The sequence below is a fragment of the Mustelus asterias genome, chromosome 18 (assembly GCF_964213995.1).
Source record: "Mustelus asterias chromosome 18, sMusAst1.hap1.1, whole genome shotgun sequence".
In the NCBI taxonomy this organism is placed as follows: Eukaryota; Metazoa; Chordata; class Chondrichthyes; order Carcharhiniformes; family Triakidae; genus Mustelus; species Mustelus asterias.
Genome location: NC_135818.1, coordinates 67,695,292 through 67,717,482, shown reverse-complemented (window position 1 = coordinate 67,717,482; position 22,191 = coordinate 67,695,292). Strand labels below are relative to the sequence as shown.

The 22,191-nt window shown below is 45.6% G+C and overlaps 1 protein-coding gene across 1 annotated transcript in view; it reads left to right on the top strand.

Annotated features, from left to right (window-relative positions):
- Positions 1-22,191, top strand: part of kcnh5b (potassium voltage-gated channel, subfamily H (eag-related), member 5b) — a 327,530-nt gene that overhangs the window by 198,424 nt on the left and 106,915 nt on the right. Inside the window, exon 9 of the mRNA XM_078233204.1 lies at positions 17,210-17,462. Within this exon, the coding sequence (XP_078089330.1) occupies positions 17,210-17,462 (253 nt within the window). The remainder of the gene's footprint in view (positions 1-17,209; positions 17,463-22,191) is intronic.

Genomic DNA, 22,191 nt, shown 5'->3' with positions numbered 1-22,191 from the left:
AACATTCTCTGCAGTTCAAAAGATAGAAATGCCAAGGGGGGGGGAAAGTTTCCACTTGGTTGTGTGAGTTTCCTTGTCGCAGTTCACCTGATTGGTCTGAAGATTGCAAATGTAATAAATCAAGGACAGCTCGATGTGGCTCAGAGTAATGAGGGATTTATTGCCAATGATAAGTATTTGCAACAAGAGGTCAAACACAAACAACTGTGCAACTGAACATCTCTCCCCCCAGTCTCCTACTGCGCAACCTCCTCCACTCGGGATATGAACCCTTGCTCCCAATTGGTTAAGCTTCCCACCTTGACAATCCATAGGGTCCGGCCCGATTGTACGGTCCTCAGGTAGCGCCTACAAAGAAACCCACCAACGCCTTGACTTTCTCAGGAGGCTGAGGAAGCTCGGCATGTTTGCTACAACTCCTATCAATTTTTATAGATGCACCATAGAAACCATCCTTTCTGGATGTATCACAGCTTGGTATGGCTCCTGCTCTGACCAAGCCTGCATTACAAAGGGTTGTGAGCGTAGCCCAGTCCATCACTACAGTTGATGGGGACCCATCATAGGGGTGTCCCTCCCCCAGCTGTCTGAACTGCAAGCCACTCCTGGAAGACATTCCACCAGACATACAGACATACGGTTCGTGAACAGGAGGGGGTTCCACTCCCTGCATGTGTAGATCGTGTGTGACCACAAGATGAACGTCATGCACATGTGTGCATACCACCCAGGTAGCATGCGCAACAGCTTCATCCTGCGAAGCTCGGACATCCCTAGGGGGACAAGGGCTACACTCTAAGGGTTTGGCTGATGAACCAAGGTGTGGAGGCCTGAGGCCAATGTGGAGACGCGTTATAATGAGGCCCATACTGACTCCCAGTCCATCGTGGAGCAGTGCATCAGGCTCCTGAAATGCAGTTCCGCTGTCTGGACCACTCTGGTGGGGCCCTCTGGTACAACTCCCCGAGGGCCTCCCGCATCATCATGATCTGCTGTGTGTTCCACAACTTGGCACAACAGTAGAGATGCTTCCTGGAGGAGGAGGAGGAGGGCAACCAGGCATACGCTCTTGAGGAGGAGGGGGCCTATGAGGATGTGGAGGAGGAGACCAAGTTCTTGAGACCCGCAGCAAGTGCCCTCTGTGACTGGGCCAAGCTCTGGAACCCAGAGCGATAACCCACTGTGACTGGGTCATGTTCTCGAAGCCCACAGCCATGGCCTGCTGTGAGTCGGCCACGCCTTGGACTCTGCCACCCATGGTGACCATTTCCTGAGCCAGACTTTCCACCGTGGACGCCATCCTCGCAGTGATGGCCTGGGTACCATGCAATGCCAGCAATACTTGCTGCACCTGCAGTCTGTGGGACTCCTCCCAACAACTGGTTGCCTGTGCCAGAAGATGATGAATGACCTCGTTTGGGCAGCAAGGCTGAGTGTCCGTCTCGTCCTGCCATCAGTCCCATCTGTCGTGCCTGCAATGTCGATCCACCCCCCGCAGCCTTCCGGCACCCGATTTCTGCAGGGAAAGATGGCCCATGTTGCTGCAGTGTTGCTGAAGCCCCTCCTGCATTCCCCGGCTCTGCTGCTGCATCTCCAGCAGCTTAGGGAGAACTAATCACAGCGGCCTGGCACCTGACTTGGGGGCAGCTGATTCCTTGCCTCCAGGAGATCCCCCGGGTGCCTGAGGCCTCAGACTTTCCCGCCTCCAACTGATGTACATCAATGGAGGTGTCGCTCACACCAGACAGTGACCCAGAAGCCTCACCACTGACTTGTCCCACTGTGGTGAAGCTATCTGCGCTGATGGATTTTGGATGGAAGCCTGTGTTGATTGACCGGTGTTGACCTCAGAGGATTCCTCAGGGCCTTCCTCCGAGGTATCCTGGAGATGTCGTGGGGCAGGTCAGCGGGAGCAGCAGGGGGAGCAGTGACACCAGACAGTCTGGGGGCATCGTGGTCGTCTCCTGCAATAAAGAACACAAGGTTGAGTGTAAGGGAGAGGCAAGTGTATGGGCAGCGTGCCACTTACTGGAGATATGCCAATAGAATGAGGGTTTTGCGGATGCTGACCTCCTGATCTTACGCCGATCTGGCTGTCGTTGACAACCCTGTCCTCATCCTTCCCAGTAAGAAGTCTCACAACACCAGGTTAAAGTCCAACAGGTTTATACCTACAGGTCCTCATCCTTCCCTGCCAGATCAAGGGTTTTCTCCTAAAAGGGAGTTAGGACACGCAGCTCGGGGACCCCACCTCCCACTCCCGGTAGTCACGGGCCATCTTCCCCTGCAGAAATCGGGTGCCGGAAGGCTGCGGGGCGTCAGGGGGGGTGGATCGACATTGCACGCACGACAGACGGGACTAATGGCAGGACGAGACAGACACTCAGCCTTGCTGCCCAAACGAGGTCATTCATCTTCTTCAGGCACAGGCAACCTCGCCTCTGTGCCCAGTGCGTGAGCACCGACTGCCACTGCCACCTCCTCCCAGGCCTCGTTGCCGACCTGACCTCTGGCTAATCACCCATCCGAGGGGAAGAAAACGCCCCTCCTCTCCTCAGCTGCATCCAACAGAAGGCCAGGCTCCTCCTCAGTAAATCTTGGGTGCCATCTTTCTGGCCTGACTGTCTACATGCAGCTCTTTATTGTTAACGTCATACAGATGCAGCCACTTTGGGCGAGTCACATGCCCGGACGGTCCATTCCGCCAAGGATTGCATCAAGACTCTTTTATTGCACTAAGTGGCGTAAGAATCTGACTCGCAGTTTGCTGAAAAAAAACGGTGCCATTAACTCCCGTTTTCTCACTCGTTGGGCACTGAGACTTTGTTTCACAAAACTGCGCCCACAATGTTCATCCCTATACAGAAATCCAGGTGTTGCACTTTGGGATAGCTTGCTCCCTAGCAGGGTCCAAATCTTTGCTGATATGCTTGACAATCAAATGATGGGACTTGCTTTACTTTTCATTAGTTCCATAGTAAAAACAGTTGGAAAAATTAGTGCTGGTGCATTCAGGAATAAATCAGATTTTGACAGCGTTATGAATAATAATTGTTGCTGAACAATGTCTCTGACCCTGAAAAATTAATTTACAGCTGTGGAAACTCATTGCCTCTGAGAAAATTAGTGTTAAAGATATAACTTTATTTTACTTTTCATGCTTGTTCTTTTCCTCCCTCTCCCTTAATCCCATCTATATTTCTCAATCTTAATTTACTTTCTCTATGTCCTTAAAATCTAATTTATATTTTCCACTTTCGGGTAAGGACTCTGTGGGTGGATTCTGCCTGCCACGGGAATCGTAGCAGGTGGGACATGGACTATGCAAAGATCTGCTGAACTTGGGCAGGATTTTCCAGTCTTGGGGCAAGCATGGCTGGAAAATCTTGCCCATGTGGGTGGAATTTGATGCTCTCTAAGAAGCAGGCTGGGAGACTGGGCAGCCGTATAAAAGGGTGGGAATATGCAGCTTAGAATCCTTGGGCAGAATTTTCCCACCTGGGACAAAGTCCCATGATGTGGAGATGCCGGCGTTGGACTGGGGTAAGCACAGTAAGAAGTCTCACAACACCAGGTTAAAGTCCAACAGGTTTATTTGGCAGCACAAGCTTTCGGAGTCTCGCACCTTCATCAGGTGAGTGAGGACTTGTGTTCACAAACAAAGTCCCATGAATGTAGCGTGTTTCCTGCTGCAGAGGCTGGAGGGAAACTACACCTTATCGGGTGTGTATGGTTGGGCCTTCATCTGCATCCCATTAGTGGGACACAAATCAGTTTCATGCCAGCCTCCAGCGGATTTCCTGATCCGCCATGGTGGGCACCAGAGGAAGATCCCGCCAAATTCTTAAACCACCCCCCAGGTCAATGGCTCAGTCTTCCCCATATTAGTTGGAGGAAGTTTTTGCCCGTCCAATGTTGGAAGTGGGACAAGCAGCTTGACAAATTAGAGAGGTGCTGATAAGGTGGAGTGTCGGCGGGAACTCTCCAGCCATTCACGGCAGCAGGATTCTCTGGTCCCATTGACAGTGCGCCCCTGCCTGTGGGTTTCCCGGCAGCGTGGGGTGACATCAAGGGGAAATCCCATTGACAGTGACGGAACTAGAGAATCCCACCCATCATCTGTGTACATGTGATCCCTGAGGCCCTTTCTGAAGCTATCACTGAATCATAGATCATAGAAACCCTACAGTGCAGAAAGAGGCCATTGGGTCCATCGAGTCTGCACCGACCACAATCCCACCCAGCCCCTATCCCCATATCCCTCCATATTTATTTATTTTTCTGTGATTTTTTTGTGTTTAAAATCGGAGGTTTTTTCCAAAACTGGAAGTAGGCCCAGGAGAGGCCTGGGAAGGTTTTTTGGTGGGTTTAAAAGCAGGCCGCACTTTTGAGCGGGCAGCGTTGTAGCAGGCAGTGGAGTGAGCAGGGAGCAGAGTGAGAGCTATAAGGGCTTTGACTCACAGGGCTTCGGCGAAAAACAGGCGGAGGCAAGGAAGGTTGTTGTTATTTTTCCAAAACTATAAAGGAAATGGCAGGTATGAGTGAGAGGCCAGTTCGCTGCGTTCGGTGTGGGATGTGGGAGTTCCTGGAGATGACTTGCCTCCCGGAGGTTCATGTCTGTGCCAGATGCATGGAACTGCAACTCCTGAGGGACCGTGTAAGGGAGCTGGAGCTGCGGCTCGATGACCTCAGTTTAATCAGGGAAAATGAGAAAATAATAGATATAAGTTATAAGCAGGTAGTCACACCGGGGCCTCAGAAGGAAGACAAGTGGGTCACAGTTAGGAAGGGTAAAAGTCATAAGGGTGTTGTACCAGAAAGTACCCCAGTGGCAGTCTCCCATAATAGCAAGGGCTGGGCAACAGATGGGAGAGGGGAAGGGAGTGAGCAGTCAGTGGAGGGATCCCCTGTGGTTGCCCTCCAAAATAGGTATATTGTTTTGGATTCTGTGGAGGGGGATGACCCTCCAGGGGTAAGCCACGAGGACTAGTTCGCCTGCACAGAGATAGGCTCAGAGGCCCAGAAGGGGATTAGGAGAGAAATAGTGGTGGGGGATGCAATGGTTAGAGGCACGGACAGGCGGTTCTGCGGGCGCGAATGAGACTCCAGGATAGTAGTCTGCCTCCCTGGTGCCGGGGTACTGGATGTCTCCGAGAGGGTAGGAAGCATATTAAAAAGGGAAGGTAATCAAACAGATGTAATTGTACACATTGGTGAAAATGACGTAGGTAGAAAGAGCAGGGGGTCATACGAGAGCAATTCAGGGAGATGGGTGCTAGGCTAAAAAATAAGGCCTCTAGGGTAGCAATCTCTGGACTGCTCCCAGTGCCTAGTGCTGGTGAGGCCAGGAACAGGGAGATTCTACAATTGAACACATGGCTAAAGGACTGGTGCAACAGGGAGGGTTTCAAATTCATAGATCATTGGGAAGTCTTCAAGAGAGGATGGCACTTGTATGGAAAGGATGGGTTACACCTTAACTGGAAGGGCACAAATATCCTGGCTGAGAGTTTTGCTAGAGTGTTTCGGCAGGGTTTAAACTAGTGTGGCGGGGGGGGGGTTCAAAACAGTAGGTCAGTAAGTACTGAGGCTGGGGTCGAGCTGGGGGCCAGGGCAAGGCTAGCTAAGAAGAAGAGCATTCTGGAGCAGGATGACCTGAATGGGCCTGGAGGTCTGGAGTGCACCTGCTTCAATGCGAGGAGCATAACGGGTCAGACAGCCGAACTTAGGGCCTTAATGCTTATGCAGAATTTGGATGTGGTTGCGGTGACGGAGACATGGTTAAAAGAAGGACAGGACTGGCAGCTGAATATTTCGGGGTATAAGTGTTTTAGGCGAGACAGAGGAGGGGCTAAAAAAAGTGGGGGAGTAGCTAATTAGTTAAGGAGCATATTACCGCGGTGCAGAGGGTGGGCAATTTAGAGGGGTCATGTAATGAGTCACTGTGGGTGGAGCCCAGAAACAGGAAAGGTGCAATCACTATGCTGGGGGTATACTACAGGCCACCCAACAGCCCACGGGAAGTGGAGGAACGGATATGTCAGGAGATTCTGGATATGTGCAGAAAAAATAGGGTTGTTGTAGTGGGAGACTTCAATTTCCCTGGTATAGACTGGAAAGTGCTTAGGGCTGGGAGTCTGGATGGGGAGGAATTTGTAAAATGCATACTGGAAGGTTCTTTGGAACAGTATGTAGATAGACCAACTAGAGAGGGGGCTATACTGGATCTAGTTCTGGGAAATGAGCCTGGTCAGGTCGTCAAAGTTTCGGTAGGGGAATATGTGGCAAATGGTGACCACAACTCTGTTAACTTTAGGATAGTAATGGACAAGGATGAGTGTTGTCCTAAGGGTAAGGTGCCAAATTGGGGGAAGGCTAACTATAGCCGGATTAGGCAGGAATTGGTGGCCGTTGATTGGGAGAGGCTGTTCGGGGGTAAGTCCACGTCTGGCATGTGGGAGTCTTTTAAGGAACAGTTGATAAGGCTGCAGGACAGACATGTGCCTATAAAAAGGAAGGATAGGAAAGGTTGGATTCGAGAGCCGTGGATAACCAGGGAAATTGAGGATCTGATCAAAAAGAAAAGAGAGGCGAACGTTAGGTCCAGGCAACTGAAAACAAATGGAGCTCTGGGGGAATACGGAGAGAGTAGGAAAGAACTCAAACGGGGAGTTAGAAGGGCAAAAAGAGGTCACGAAATGTTCTTGGCAGACAGGATTAAGGAGAACCCTAAGGCATTTTATTCATATGTTAGGAACAAAATAGTTGTCAGGGAAAAAGTCGGACCTCTCAGGGACAAAGGATGGGAATTATGCTTAGAACTCAAGGGAATAGGGGAGATCCTAAATGAATACTTTGCATCAGTATTCACAAAGGAGAGGGACTTGTTGACTGGGAGTGTCTCAGAGGGAGGTGTTGACCCGTTAGAGAGAATCTCCATTACAAGGGAGGAAGTGTTAGGTTTTTTAGGTAACGTATAAAACTGACAAATCCCCAGGGCCTGATGGCATCTATCCTAGACTGCTCAGGGAGACAAGAGATGTAATTGCTGGGCCTCTGACGGAAATCTTTGTCTCTTCATTGGACACAGGTGAGGTCCCTGAGGATTGGAGGATAGCGAATGTGGTACCGTTATTTAAGAAGGGTAGCAGGGATAACCTGGGTAATTATAGGCCAGTGAGCTTGACGTCCGTGGTAGGGAAGTTGTTGGAGAGGATTCTTAGAGACAGGATGTATGCGCATTTAGAACGGAACAATCTCATTAGTGACAGACAGTATGTTTTTGTAAGAGGGAGGTCGTGCCTTACAAATTTGGTGGAGTTTTTTGAGGAAGTGATAAAAACGGCTGACGAAGGAAGGGCCGTGGATGTCATCTATATGGATTTCAGTAAGACATTTGACAAAGTTCCTCACGGCAGGTTGGTTAAGAAGGTTAAGGCTCATGGGATACAAGGAGAGGTGGCTAGATGGGTAGAAAACTGGCTTGGCCACAGGAGACAGAGGGTAGCAGTCGAAGGGTCTTTTTCCGGCTGGAGATCTGTGACCAGTGGTGTTCCGCAGGGCTCTGTACTGGGACCTCTGCTATTTGTGATATATATAAATTATTTGGAAGAAGGTGTAACTGGTGTTATCAGCAAGTTTGCAGATGACACAAAGATGGCTGGACTTGCCGATAGCGATGAACATTGTCGGACAATACAGCAGGATATAGATAGACTGGAAAATTGGGCGGAGAAATGGCAGATGGAATTTAATCCGGATAAATGTGAAGTGATGCATTTTGGAAGAACTAATGTAGGGGGGAGTTATACAATAAATGGCAGAGCCATCAATGGTATAGAAACACAGAGGGACCTAGGTGTGCAAGTCCACAAATCCTTGAAGGTGGCAGCACAGGTGGAGAAGGTGGTGGAGAAGGCATATGGTATGCTTGCCTTTATAGGACGGGGTATAGAGTATAAAAGCTGGAGCCTGATGTTGCAGCTTTATAGAATGCTGGTTAGGCTACATTTGGAATACTGCGTCCAGTTCTGGTCGCTGCACTACCAGAAGGACGTGGAAGCTTTAGAGAGAGTGCAGAGAAGGTTTACCAGGATGTTGCCTGGTATGGAGGGTCTTAGCTATGAGGAGAGATTGGGTAAATGGGGCTTGTTCTCCCTGGAAAGACGGAGAATGAGGGGAGACCTAATAGAGGTGTACAAAATTATGAAGGTATAGATAGGGTGAACAGTGGGAAGCTTTTTCCCAGGTCGGAGGTGACAATCACGAGGGGTCACGGGCTCGAGGTGAGAGGAGCGAGGTATAACTCAGACATCAGAGGGACATTTTTTACACAGACAGTGATGGGGGCCTGGAATGCGCTGCCAAGTAGGGTGGTGGAGGCAGACACGCTGGCATAATTTACCTGGATAGTCATGTGAGCAGTCTGGGAATGGAGGGATACAAACGAATGGTCTAGTTGGACCAAGAAGCGGCACAGGCTTGGAGGGCCGAAGGGCCTGTTTCCTGTGCTGTACTGTTCTTTATTTACCCGCTAATCCCTCTAACCTACACATCTCAGGACACTAAGGGGCAATTTTAGCATGGCCAATCAACCTAACCCGCACAGCTTTGGGCTGTGGGAGGAAACCGGAGCACCCAGAGTAAACCCACACAGACACGAGGAGAATGTGCAAACTCCACACAGACAGCGACCCAAACCAGGAATCGAACCCAGGTCCCTGGAGCTGTGAGGCAGCAATGCTACCCACTGTGCTACCGTGCCGCCCATGACTGATAGCGGACAGATGAGAAACAGAAAGAGGGCCAGTGATGGACCCTTAATTCCCGAGGTAATGATATGGGAGTGATATAAAAAGCCATTGCAGGACACTTTGAGGTTTGTTGATTATCAGGTCACAGCACAAAACCGACACTTTTCTAATTCACTAGATTGACATTTACCAAGTTTTGAATATTAAGTCTTGACAAAATATAGAGGATATTCCCTAAGGATGAATAATTTATGAATATTCAGAAGTAAGCTGCTCTCAAAACTAAGAAGAAATGAAGTCATTAGTGTACTAGCTGAAGTGCTATTATCTTTTATCTTGGATGAATCCCTGGATGAATTCTAATTTTATCATGCTTCCAAGTTTTTTGTTTGTCTTTTTTTTATTTCTTCTACATTTGTTTCTTATTGCGGCACTTGGCAGAGCAGCGTCCAATTCACTTAATTCCAATCATGTGGCACTCCTACAAGGTGAGTCAGTTGGGCTTTCATCCGACTGTAGCTTAGGAAGGGGAGGGAGAATCTACTGTAAGGGTAGTAATACCAGCAGGAACCTGAGGAGGATCTGCCGTGACGATTCAGGGACAATGTAGAGATGTGACTACCAAAAACGTGAGGACAATCGGTAGGCACCCAAGGATTTGAGGATAAATTACTGCAGGGTATCCACGGATAATAGAAGTTGCAGGAGGGATCAGAAAATGAAGATAACCCTTTTTGAAAGAATCAAAATGTAAGCAGTTACTTCAGTAAATCTAGATTTAAAAAATGATTGCAGCTACATGGGACTCTTCGTCAGCAAAAAACACAGCTTTGATGCAACGGACAACCTACAAGAGTGGACGTGAATATATTCTGTGTCATCTGAATAAGAAGAATCTTTACTGATTGGTTGCTGCATAGACTTTGGACCCTGACGGCTCTTCGCAACTTCTCCAGAGAGCAGAATTTATATTTGTTATTTTCAGTCATACCGGGTAATTTTCAATAATTTGCTAAATTTACAGTATATATGGTTGAGAATGCTAACCATAGATCTAGTTAATTTGGTCTAGATTTTTGCCAGTGTTTTATGTTAACAATAGGTCTGGACTCTGCATCAAGCAATGATGTAACAATAGCTTTTTTTTGGAGGTGTCCTCAGTTGCATGTGTAATATTGACCCGTTTTGAATATAAGAACAGGACTAAGAGTGAAAACAATTTATGGAATTTGCAGATCCAGCTTCAGGAACAGCAAATAACAGCTGAACCGATAATTCCACCTTCTTCCGTCGGGAAAAAGATACAAAAGTCTGGGGTCACGTACCAACCGACTCAAGAACAGCTTCTTCCCCGCCGCCATCAGACATTTGAATGGACTGACCTTGCATTATGTTGATCTTTCTCTCCACCTCAGCTATGACTGTAACACTACATTCTGCACTCTCATTTCCTTCTCTACGAACGGTATGCTCTGTCTGTATAGATTGCAAGAAACAATACTTTTCACTGTATGTTAATACATGTGACAATAATACATCAAATCAAAATCAAAATCAAAATTCTTGAGCGATTCTTAATCTTTCATGTGATATGGGCGTTGCTGGCTAGGCCAGCATTTGTTGCCCACATGAATTACCCTTGAAAAAGTGGCGGTGAGCTGCCTTTTTGAACTGCCTCAATCCGTGTGTTGTAGATACACCCACGGTTCCGTCAAGAAGAGAATTTAGGTTTTTGATCCAGTGATAGTGAAGGAATGGGAAAGTAGTTCCAAATCAGGATCGTGAGTGACTTGAAGGGGAACTTGCAGGTTGTGGTGTTTCCATGCATCTGCTGCCCTTGTCCATCTAGGGAGTAAAGTCACAAGATTGGAAGCTGCTATTCATGGAGCCTTGGTGAGATTCTGCAGTGCATCTTGTTGATGGTACGCACTGCTGCAGCTGTTCCTCAGTGCAGGAGGGAGTCATCAAAGAACAAAGAACAATACAGCACAGGAACAGGCCCTTCGGCCCTCCAAGCCCGCGCCGCTCCCCGGTCCAGGATTGAATCCTGAATCCAGGATCCCCGCCCAATTTTCCAGCCTATCTACATCCTAATATCCTATCCACCGAGCTGTCCCTCACAGCTACGATGCTTTGTTCATCACAACCTATTAACTCACCCCCACCCCCCCATTCCAGACCATGTGATCTCCAGGGAGAGGCGAAAACCCAGAGTGAAAACCCCAGGGCCAATATGGGGAAAAAAAAATCTGGGAAATTCCTCTCCGACCCCCTGAGGCGATCGAAACGAGTCCAGGAGATCACACTGGCCCTGATCAGAAAATGCTTCCCAACCCTATTCATTTCCACTTCTGCTTTACGAACACCATCTGAATTCCCTGCCCCCGAGACAGGTTCCCAACTATCCGCAGTCTCGCTCTGTACTGGCACCAGCAAGATGATCATAGAATGAAGCCTTGAAACGAGAAACAAAGAACAATTAGCCCGCGCCGCTCCCTGGTCCAAACTAGACCACTCTTTTGTATCCCTCCATTCCCACTCCGTTCATATAGCTGTCTAGATAAGTCTTAAACGTTCCCAGTGTGTCCGCCTCCACCACCTTGCCCGGCAACACATTCCAGGCCCCCACGACCCTCTGTGTAAAATATGTCCTTCTGATATCTGTGTTAAACCTCCCCCCCCTTCACCTTGAACCTATGACCCCTCGTGAACGTCACCACCGACCCGGAGAAAAGCTTCCCACCGTTCACCCTATCTATGCCTTTCATAATTTTATACACCTCTATTAAGTCTCCCCTCATCCTCCGTCTTTCCAAGGAGAACAACCCCAGTTTCCCCAATCTCTCCTCATAACCAAGCCCCTCCATACCAGGCAACATCCTGGTAAACCTCCCCTGTACTCTCTCCAAAGCCTCCACGTCCTTCTGGTAGTGTGGCGACCAGAACTGGACGCAGTATTCCAAATGCGGCGGAACCAACGTTCTATACATCTGCAACATCAGACCCCGTTTGGATTGGTGGATGAGGTGCCATTCAAGTGGGCTACTGTTTCCTGGATGGTGTCGAGCTTCTTTAGTGTTGTTGGAGCTGCACCCATCCAGGCAAGTGGAGGGTATTCCATCATTCCATCTCCTGACTTGTGCCTTGCAGATGGTGGACAGACTTTGGGGAACCAGGTGGTGAGTTGTTCACCTTAGATTTCCCAGCCGCAAACCTGCTCTTGTAACCACAACATTTATAAGGCTGGTCCAGTTCAATTTCTGATGAAGGAGCTGAAGATGGATGCTCAGAGCACTACCCTGAGGAACTTCAGCAACATCCTGCGATTGCAATGATCGACCTCCAACAACCACAACCATCTTCCTTTGTGCCAGGTATGTCTCCAACCAGTGGAGACCTTTCCCCTTGATTCCCATTGATTCCAATTTTGCTAGGCTCCTTGATGCCACACTCATCAAATGCTACCTTGATGTCACCTCACATCTGCCTTTTTCGGTATATTTGGACCAAGGCTGCAATGATATCAGGAGCTGAATGGCCCTGGTGAAATCCAAACTGAGCATCAGTCAGCAGGTTATTGCTGCTTGACTGCGCTCCCAGTGACACCTGCCATCACTTTGATCGAGAGTAAACTGATAGGGTGTTAATGGCCAGATAACATTTGTCTGCTTTGTGCAGACTGAACATATCTGGGCAATTTCCCACATTGCTGGGTAGGTGCCAGTGTTGTAGCTGTACAGAAACAGTTCAGTTAGAGATGTGACTAATTCTGGAGCACAAGTCTTCAGTAGTATTGCTGGGATGTTTTCAGTGCCTTCAGCCATTTCTTGATATCACATGCAGTGAATTAAATTGGCATCTGTGACACTGGTGTCCTCAGGAAGTCTCTGAGATGGATCAGGCACTTGGTATTTCTGTCTGAAGATTATTTCAAATGCTTCAGCCTTGTATTTTGCTCAGGTATGTTGGGTTCCCTCCTCATTGAGGGTGAGGATATTGTTGAAGCTTCCTTTTCCTGTTAGCTGTTTAATTGTCCACTACCATTCATGGCTGGATGTGGCAGGACTGCAGAACTTTGATCTGATCCATTGGTTGTGTGATTGCTAAACATTGTCTACAGTATGTTGCTTCTGCTGTTTGGCATCGAAGTTGTCCTGTATTGTAGCTTAATGAGGTTGATGCCTAATTTTTTGGTGTGCTTGGTGTTGCTCTTGACATGCTTTCCTGTTGTCTTCATTTTTTATATTATTTAGTGAATGCAAATCCTAGAAGCCAAGCAACAGCTTCCTCATTTGCTGAGTTTAAGGTGCCAGGTAAACTGAAGAGGATTAAAGTGAATTCCTAAGGGCCATGGCACACTTTGGTTTGAACTGAGGAGAAGTAAATAGCCTGATATGTATAAGGGAATTCTTGAGTGGGATTAACATGGAACAATGAGTGTCCTATTAAGGGTTTTGGGCTTGAAAATGAAGGGTTTTCAAAATATAGTGTTGTTATTCACTTGCGCTTTGCTTAATATGTGTGCCATAGAAATTTTTGACTTAAACATGAAATCTAGTGACGTGATTCTTTCAGTTAAAAATCGGGAGTTCAAATTTCTTTTTAGAAGTTAATGATCTCCTCAAAATCATAACAGCCACCATAACCGATAGTTAACTGAAGTTTCCTCTTAACATGAATGGATGCTGCTGGAAGAAAAAAACTCTTTCGCAGATGTGAGAAGAGAACAGAACTAAGGGCAATCCTGACTATGCTTAACAGATGTCATGAAGCAGGGAAGTCCTTTTCAAAGAATCATAGTCTGAACCTGCTACAATCTTGAGAAGAACACATCAATAAAGTTTCAAAGAGGAGGAGTCACTCGATCACAACTATTCATGCCTTGGCACCCGTATCAACACTGCACACATAGTAAACACTTTGGGCGGGATTTTCTGACCGCTCTCTCCCTAAGACCAGAAAATCCCACCCGAGGTCAATGGACATTGTCAGGGTCCGTTCTCCTTGGTTTTTAGGTGAAGGGAAAATGCTGGAAAATCTCAGCAGGTCTGGCAGCATCTATAAGGAGAGATAAGAGCTGATGTTTCGAATCCAGATGATCCTTTATCGAAGCAAAAAGGCATAGAAAGTGGGAGATATTTATACTGTAGGGTGAGGGAATGAAAGATGAGCAGTAGCCCCAAACCCAGGGGAAAGGCTAAGAGTGCTAATGGCAGTCCATAGAGAGAATAGAAGGAGTGAATGGCCAAACGGCAGAGAAGCTGAAATCAGAGGGTAAGCTGTGACAGATACCCTCTGATTTCTTTTCTCTCCTTGCAGATATTGCCAGAGCTGTTGAGATTTTCCAGCATTTTCTCTTTTGGCTTCAGATTCCAGCATCCACAGTAATTTGCTTTTATTAACTGTATTAATCAGTCTACTGTACTCCAAACATGTGTTGACATCTTCAATTTAACTCTTATATCCTGCAGCCTGGAGCACCACCAGAATTTCATTTAAGGCTGTATTTTGTTCCTGTTTGGAAATTAAATGTTAATTACTTTTATTTTACAGAATTTAACTGGCAATCTCAGGATAGCAAATGCAATCAAATTGGTTTCCAAAGTTTCAGCGCAGTCTGAATCAGGAATGAAAACTGCTCAGCCAAGACCCAAGCTGTTTTAACATGTTTCAACTACCAAAACTGGGGCAAAACCCAGAAAATTGATCAATTTGCAATTTCATTCATTCTGTTTATTTCATTTATAAGGGTGGCACAGTGGCTAGCACTGCTGCTAAACAGCGCCAGGGCCATGGGTTTGATTCCTGGCTTGGGTCACTGTCCACGGGGAGTCTGCACATTCTCCCTGTGTCTGCGTGAGATTCCTCCGGGTGCTCCGGTTTCCTCCCACAGTCCAAAATGTGCATTGGCCATGCTAAATTGCTCCTCAGTGTCCTGGGATGTATAGATTGGAGGGATTAGCAGGGTAAATATGTGGGGTTATGGGGATAAGGCCTGGTTGGGATTGTTGTTGGTGCAGACTCGATGTGTCGAATGGCTTCATCTGCACCGTTGGGTTTCTATTAATTCTATGATAACTTTAAAATACTGTTATCTATAAATTGACCTTCTATTTGAATGAATTTACTTGTATCAAATGTGGTAGACTTGTAGGCTTTAAGTTTAGTTTAGTTTATGCATGAAGAAAATTGGGAAATCACAACTTGAATGAGATGAATTAGGAGGAATGTGGTTGTATCCTGCTCAGGCCACTGCTCAGTTTAACCTTTGACATCTTGCACTTTAATCAAAACTGATTGACATGCCTGACAATGGGTTTATGTATACTCGCTGTCCCTTCCTACGTAAAGATGCAAGAGATTGTGCTTTGCTCATTTACTTCATATCATTAATCTTTATTTTTGTTATTTTTTCACTCGGTAAACTGCACTCACATTTTAACATGAGAAGTGTGTCCTGAATGGGGTCGGAAATTAGACAGGGTAGATTCAGAAAGAGTGTTCCCAATGGTGAGGGAGTCCAGAACTAGGGGTCATAGTTTGAGAATAAGGGGTAAACCTTTTAGGACTGAGGTGGGGAGAAATTTCTTCACCCAGAGAGTGGTGAGTCTGTGGAATTCACTACCACAGAAAGGAGCTGAGAGCAAAACCTTGTGCGATTTCAAGAAGAAATTAGATGTAGGTCTTGGGGCTAAAAGAATCAAGGGATATGAGGGGAAGAGGGGATCAGGATATTGAATTTGATGAGCATCATGAATGGTAGAGCAGGCTCGAAGGGCCGAATGGCCTACTCCTGCTTCTGTTTCTATGTTTCTATGTTTAATAGTGAAAATAACAGAATAAAACTTTGTTACCAATTCCGATTCACCTTTCTCATTGATTTATTCACATCTATTTTTAACTGAACATTAGCCACAGAGGTAAAAATAGCCTCTTAGTAACCTCTTTACACCAATATCTTACTGGCCCAGATTATGCAGTCAGGGTAAATGAAATGGTATGCACGGGAATTTGAACTGCGATTCGCGGTTAATAGAAATCCCAAACAGTGCAGTGTCCTGTACAGAGCGTCCAAGAGCTACGTGAATAATGCAATCAAAAGTATATCTCCTCAATGGATCAGATTGACAAATTAGGGTGGCGCCATGGCACAGTGGTTAGCGCTGCTGCCTCACAGCGCCAGGGACCCGGATTTGATTCCCGGTTTGGGCCAGTGTCTGTCTGGAGTTTGCACATTCTCCCTGTGTCTGTGTCTGTTTCCTCCGGGTGCTCCGGTTTCCTCCCACAGTCTGAAAGACGTGCTGATTAGGTGCATTGACCATGCTAAATTCTCCCTCGATGTACCTTAACAGGTGCTGGAGTGTGACGACGAGGGGATTTTCACAGTAACTTCATGACAGTAATGTAAGCCTACTTGTGCCACTAATAAATAAACTTAACTTTACTGGGTCACAGATAGTCTAAAGCAGGAAATGGTTAAAGTTGCAGTGTATAATATGTTACCAAATCACGTATATAAAGTGAAATAGGGAAAGAAAGATGAAGGTGGAGATAATAGAGATAGAATGAATAATTAAAAAGTTTTTAAAAAATCTTTTAATCTCAAGCAGTAATGGAAATGAATGAGAGTCTGCTCTTTTGCAAGAATACGTTTTTAGATTGTTTAGCAGATAATTAAAAGTGTTGAAAGTGCACTTGCTTTTAAAAGGATTAATCCTAACATTCTCTAATGTGTTTTGTGGATATCGAGTGGGTGAGGACTGTGACTTCACGCCATTGCATGTACTTGAATGGTGAGTCTATTGGTGCAGGACTCAGACAGCAACCTTTTGATTTCCACATTGAACTGTACGTACGCAAACACTGTAAGTTGCTGTTTAATTTACTTCTAAATAACTGTGCACCGATAGCCTCATCATTGTTCTTAGCAGTATATCTTTCTGAATCATGAGGGACAAAGATTTAAGTTTGATTACTTATGGATTTCGAGGGCAATCACTGATAGAGAGACTAATTAAAAATCCAATCCACCTTCATTTAATTTTCCAAACAGTTAACCTCCCAACAAAGGGTATGTATGTGGTTTTGGATCTAGCCTTCCATTTAAATGTAGTATGGGTTTTGGAACTCAGATCAAAGTCCTCACATAATTAGCCTTGGCCAAGTTTCGACTCTGGCTGGAATTTTACCATCCTGCCCGCCACGGGAATCGGAGCAGGCGAGAGGTGGACCATGGAAAGGTCCGTTGAACTCGGACAGGATTTTCCGGTTTTGGGGAGAGGGAGGCCAGAAAATCCTGCTCAATGACTCCACTAACCATTGGATAGTGCACAGAACATACTATCCAGTGCCAGAACCTGAAAACCACTGACTTATTTCTTTCTGTGTTTCAAGTGGACATGTGCGTTTATGCATACTGTGTTAGATTAAGGATTTTTGTTTTGCTATCACTCTAGGTCCTTGCCATATGTCCCAAAGATATGAGAGCTGACATCTGTGTCCATCTGAACCGAAAGGTGTTTAATGAGCATCCAGCTTTTCGCCTGGCTAGTGATGGCTGCCTTCGAGCACTGGCTGTGGAGTTCCAAATGATACACTGCGCCCCGGGTGACCTAATCTATCATGCTGGAGAAAGTGTCGATGCACTCTGCTTTGTGGTGTCTGGATCACTGGAGGTCATTCAGGATGATGAGGTTGTCGCCATTCTAGGTACCTTAAATTCTCTTCCGGCGCACCTTTAGTATAAGGTTTTAAAGTTTATTTATTAGTATCAAAAGTAGGCTTCCATTAACACCGCAATGAAGTTATTGTGAAAATCCCCGAGTCGGCACACTCCACCGCCTGTTCAGGTACACTGAGGGAGAATTTAGCATGGCCAATGCACCTAAGCAGCACGTCTTTCGGACTGTGGGAGGAAACCAGAGCACCCGGAGGAAACCCAAGTAGACACGGGGAGAACGTGCAGACTCCGCACAGACATTGACCCAAGTCGGGAATCGAACCCGGGTCTCTGGCGTTGTGAGGCAGCAGTGGTAACCACTGTGTCACCGTGTCGTGATGGTTCCGATAAGACTGGCAGGGAAAATCCTCTGTTTTGCAAAAGTATTCAAACTTTTTATTTGCTGCCCGTATAATATGGAAGAAAGACAACTCCTCGACCACTTAATTTATTGGGGACATCCTCGGGAAGAAAACAATGCATGTGGATTTTTCTCTCTCGTCCTCTTTAAGCAATGTAGGTCTGTCAGGCACTTCTGCTCAAAACGGCAGGGTAATCAGAATTAATTCTGATTAGTATTGGGTTGACTTCAATGAACCTCAGATCGCAATTCATTATCCACTGCATGTAATGCTTGTAAAAAAACAATGAATGATAATGAATGTGGAAATTCACAGTTGTCTCTTGAACTAAGAGAGACTATTTTTGTTTTGTTTTATGGTTATTTATGATGGCACATGAATCATATGCTCTAAATCCAATGTTCCATTTTAGTTTAGTAACCCATATTTTCAGAGGTCATTCCAGTCACTCCACTGCTCCTCATATTTTGTGCCCATTGCATTGATTTCACACCCTTCACTTACCCATTAGTTTATTTTCATTTCCCCCTCTATACCACACTCTGTTCATCAGCCAAGAGAGTAACCAGGCATATAACCTACTTCAATGCTTCTGACAATTTGGCCACGCTTGAAGGAAAATTATAAATCAAAGCACAGTGACAATCCACAACAGAGCAATTATTACATACAAATAGAAACATAGAACAGTACAGCACAGAACAGGCCCTTCGGCCCACGATGTTGTGCCGAGCTTTATCTGAAACCAAGATCAAGCTATCCCACTCCCTATCACCCTGGTGTGCTCCATGTGCCTATCCAATAACCGCTTAAATGTTCCTAAAGTGTCTGACTCTACTATCCCTGCAGGCAGTCCATTCCACACCTCAACCACTCTCTGCGTAAAGAACCTACCTCTGATATCCTTCCTATATCTCCCACCATGAACCCTATAGTTATGCCCCCTTGTAATAGCTCCATCCACCCGAGGAAATAGTCTTTGAACGTTCACTCTATCTATCCCCTTCATCATTTTATAAACCTCTATTAAGTCTCCCCTCAGCCTCCTCCGCTCCAGAGAGAACAGCCCTAGCTCCCTCAACCTTTCCTCATAAGACATACCCTCCAAACCAGGCAGCATCCTGGTAAATCTCCTCTGCACTCTTTCCAGCGCTTCCACATCCTTCTTATAGTGAGGTGACCAGAACTGCACACAATATTCCAAATGTGATCTCACCAAGGTCCTGTAGAGTTGCAGCATAACCCCACGGCTCTTAAACTCCAACCCCCTGTTAATAAAAGCCAACACACCATAGGCCTTCTTCACAGCTCTATCCACTTGAGTGGCAACCTTTAGAGATCTGTGGATATGGACCCCAAGATCTCTCTGTTCCTCCACAGTCTTCAGAACCCTACCTTTGATCCTGTAATCCACATTTAAATTGGTCCTACCAAAATGAATCACCTCACATTTATCAGGGTTAAACTCCATTTGCCATTTTTCAGCCCAGCTTTGCATCCTATCTATGTCTCTTTGCAGCCTACAACAGCCCTCCACCTCATCCACTACTCCACCAATCTTGGTGTCATCAGCAAATTTACTGATCCACCCTTCAGCCCCCTCCTCCAAGTCATTAATAAAAATCACAAAGAGCAGAGGACCTAGCACTGATCCCTGTGGCACTCCGCTAGCAACCTGCCTCCAGTCCGAAAATTTTCCATCTACCACCACCCTCTATCTTCGATCAGATAGCCAATTACCTATCCAATCTGCCAACTTTCCCTCTATCCCACACCACCTTACTTTCATCATAAGCCGACCATGGGGGACCTTATCAAACGCCTTACTAAAATCCATGTATATGACATCAACTGCCCTACCTTCATCAACACACTTAGTTACCTCCTCAAAAAATTCAATCAAATTTGTGAGGCACGACTTGCCCTTCACGAATCCGTGCTGACTTTCCCGGATTAATCTGCATCTTTCTAAATGGTTGTAAATCCCATCCCTAAGGACCTTTTCCATCAATTTACCAACCACCGAAGTAAGACTAACCGGTCTATAATTACCAGGGTCATTTCTATTCCCTTTCTTAAACAGAGGAACAACATTCGCCACTCTCCAGTCCTCTGGCACCATCCCAGTGGACAGAGAAGACCCAAAGATCAAAGCCAAAGGCTCTGCAATCTCATCCCTTGCCTCCCAAAGAATCCTGGGATATATTTCATCAGGTCCAGGGGACTTATCAACCTTCAGTTTATTCAAAACTGCCAGTACATCCTCCCTCCGAACATCTAGTTCCTCCAGCCTATTAGCCTGTAACACCTTCTCTTCCTCAAAAACATGGCCCCTCTCCTTGGTGAACACTGAAGAAAAGTATTCATTCATTACCTCGCCTATCTCTACTGACTCAATACACAAGTTCCCACTACTGTCCTTGACCGGCCCTAACCTCACCCTGGTCATTCTTTTATTCCTCACATAAGAGTAAAAAGCCTTGGGGTTTTCCTTGATCCGACCCGCCAAGGACTTCTCATGTCCCCTCCTAGCTCTCCTAAGCCCCTTTTTCAGCTCACTCCTTGCTAACTTGTAACCCTCAATCGAGCCATCTGAACCTTGTTTCCTCATCCCTACATAAGCTTCCCTCTTCCTTTTCGCAAGACATTCCACCTCTTTCGTGAACCATGGTTCCCTCACTCGGCCATTTCCTCCCTGCCTGACAGAGACATACCTATCAAGGACACCCAGGATTTGTTCCTTGAAAAAGTTCCACTTTTCATTAGTGCCTTTCCCTGATAGTTTCTGTTCCCATCTTATGCCCCCTAATTCTTGCCTAATCGCATCAAAATTCCACAAGTATTCAACTAAACGTAAGAAAAACAGGTCAGTAAAGTCAAGCAGTTATGCCATTGCAGGTAACAGTTAAGGAATCAACCTAAGATAATGTATAATTCTTTCTAGAGAACCTCTTACATACAATAAGAATCACCAATTCAAAATTCAAAATGTGAAACATTTCAAATAACCATGAAAACCATGACCTCTGTTCATTCTATATTAGCAAGCCAATGTCCTCAATATTTATGTATTGATCAGTCCTGTAAAAAATCTTATTCAGAATCATAGAATTCCAACAATGCAGAAGGAGGCCATTCGGCCAATCGAGTATGCACCGATCACAATTCCACCCAGGCCCTATCCCCACAACCACATGTATTTGTTATTATACAGACTCTGCACAGACAGTGATCCAAGCGGGGATTTGAATGAACCCGGGTCCCTGGCACTGGGAGACAGCAGTGCTAACCACTGTGCCACCATGCCGCATGACTTATTTTCATCATAATTTGAAAAATAGTGAACGTGGCAGGTGGTAATTGCCATGCTAACCAAATTGCAAAGGGAAACTTGGCAAGCTATCACAACAAATCTTTATTTTACAATGAGAAAATATGTGTGTTGAAGTCAGGAGTCACAAATTCCAACAACACTCCTGGAGATTTTAAATAGTAAATTAAAATGTTTATTAATAAAGGAGAAGAAAACTTAAACACACATGATCACACTTACACAGTTAAAATTAGTCTTACGAAACCTTTCCCAAAATGATTCTTTTGGTTAAACTAAAAATAAAACACTTTTCTAAGCAACAATACTTTTTCTAAAAGACAAATGCCAGTAATATTACCACAAGGCACTGTTGCCATAGATAAGGCATCTTATCTTGTAAGGCACCACAGGGCTTCTTTCTCTCTCATTCAACTGGAAATCCAAGGCTTTAGACAAAACTCTTCTTTCTGAAAAAAGGCATTTGTCTAAGGTGGTTGATGGCGATTCACTTCATCTCTTCATAGTTCTGTCTCAGGACAGCACTCTCTTCAGGATCTTCCATAGCCATATTCTTGCATAACTTCCAACTTCTCTTTAAATATATTTTTCCATATTCCATCCTTTCCCAATTGTCTTTATCCTGCTTTGAAATTTACCGTTCCCAGAACATATAAATCTATCATGTTCTCCTTATGGCCACTACTTGGAGGCCAAATCAAATTTAATAACTTTGCCTTATTTATTATGACCCTTGTTAAGCTGTAAACTCCTTCTTACCTCCCTTTGAAATTCAACAGCTAAAAATCTGCATCCTCTCTTATCTCCTAATGCAAATTTCTATTGTCATTGTGTTTATTTGTAAAACATCTACCTTGGCCCTACTCACTTCTAATGCCTAACCTCATATCTAGCCCCTCTGATGGTCTTAATTTCATAGAGACTCAGTTCCCAGCTTAATTAAATTAGTTACATAGATATCCATACAGCATTTCCACAGACCAATACAATACTCTCAAAAATATTAAACGAATATTTCCATCGCAA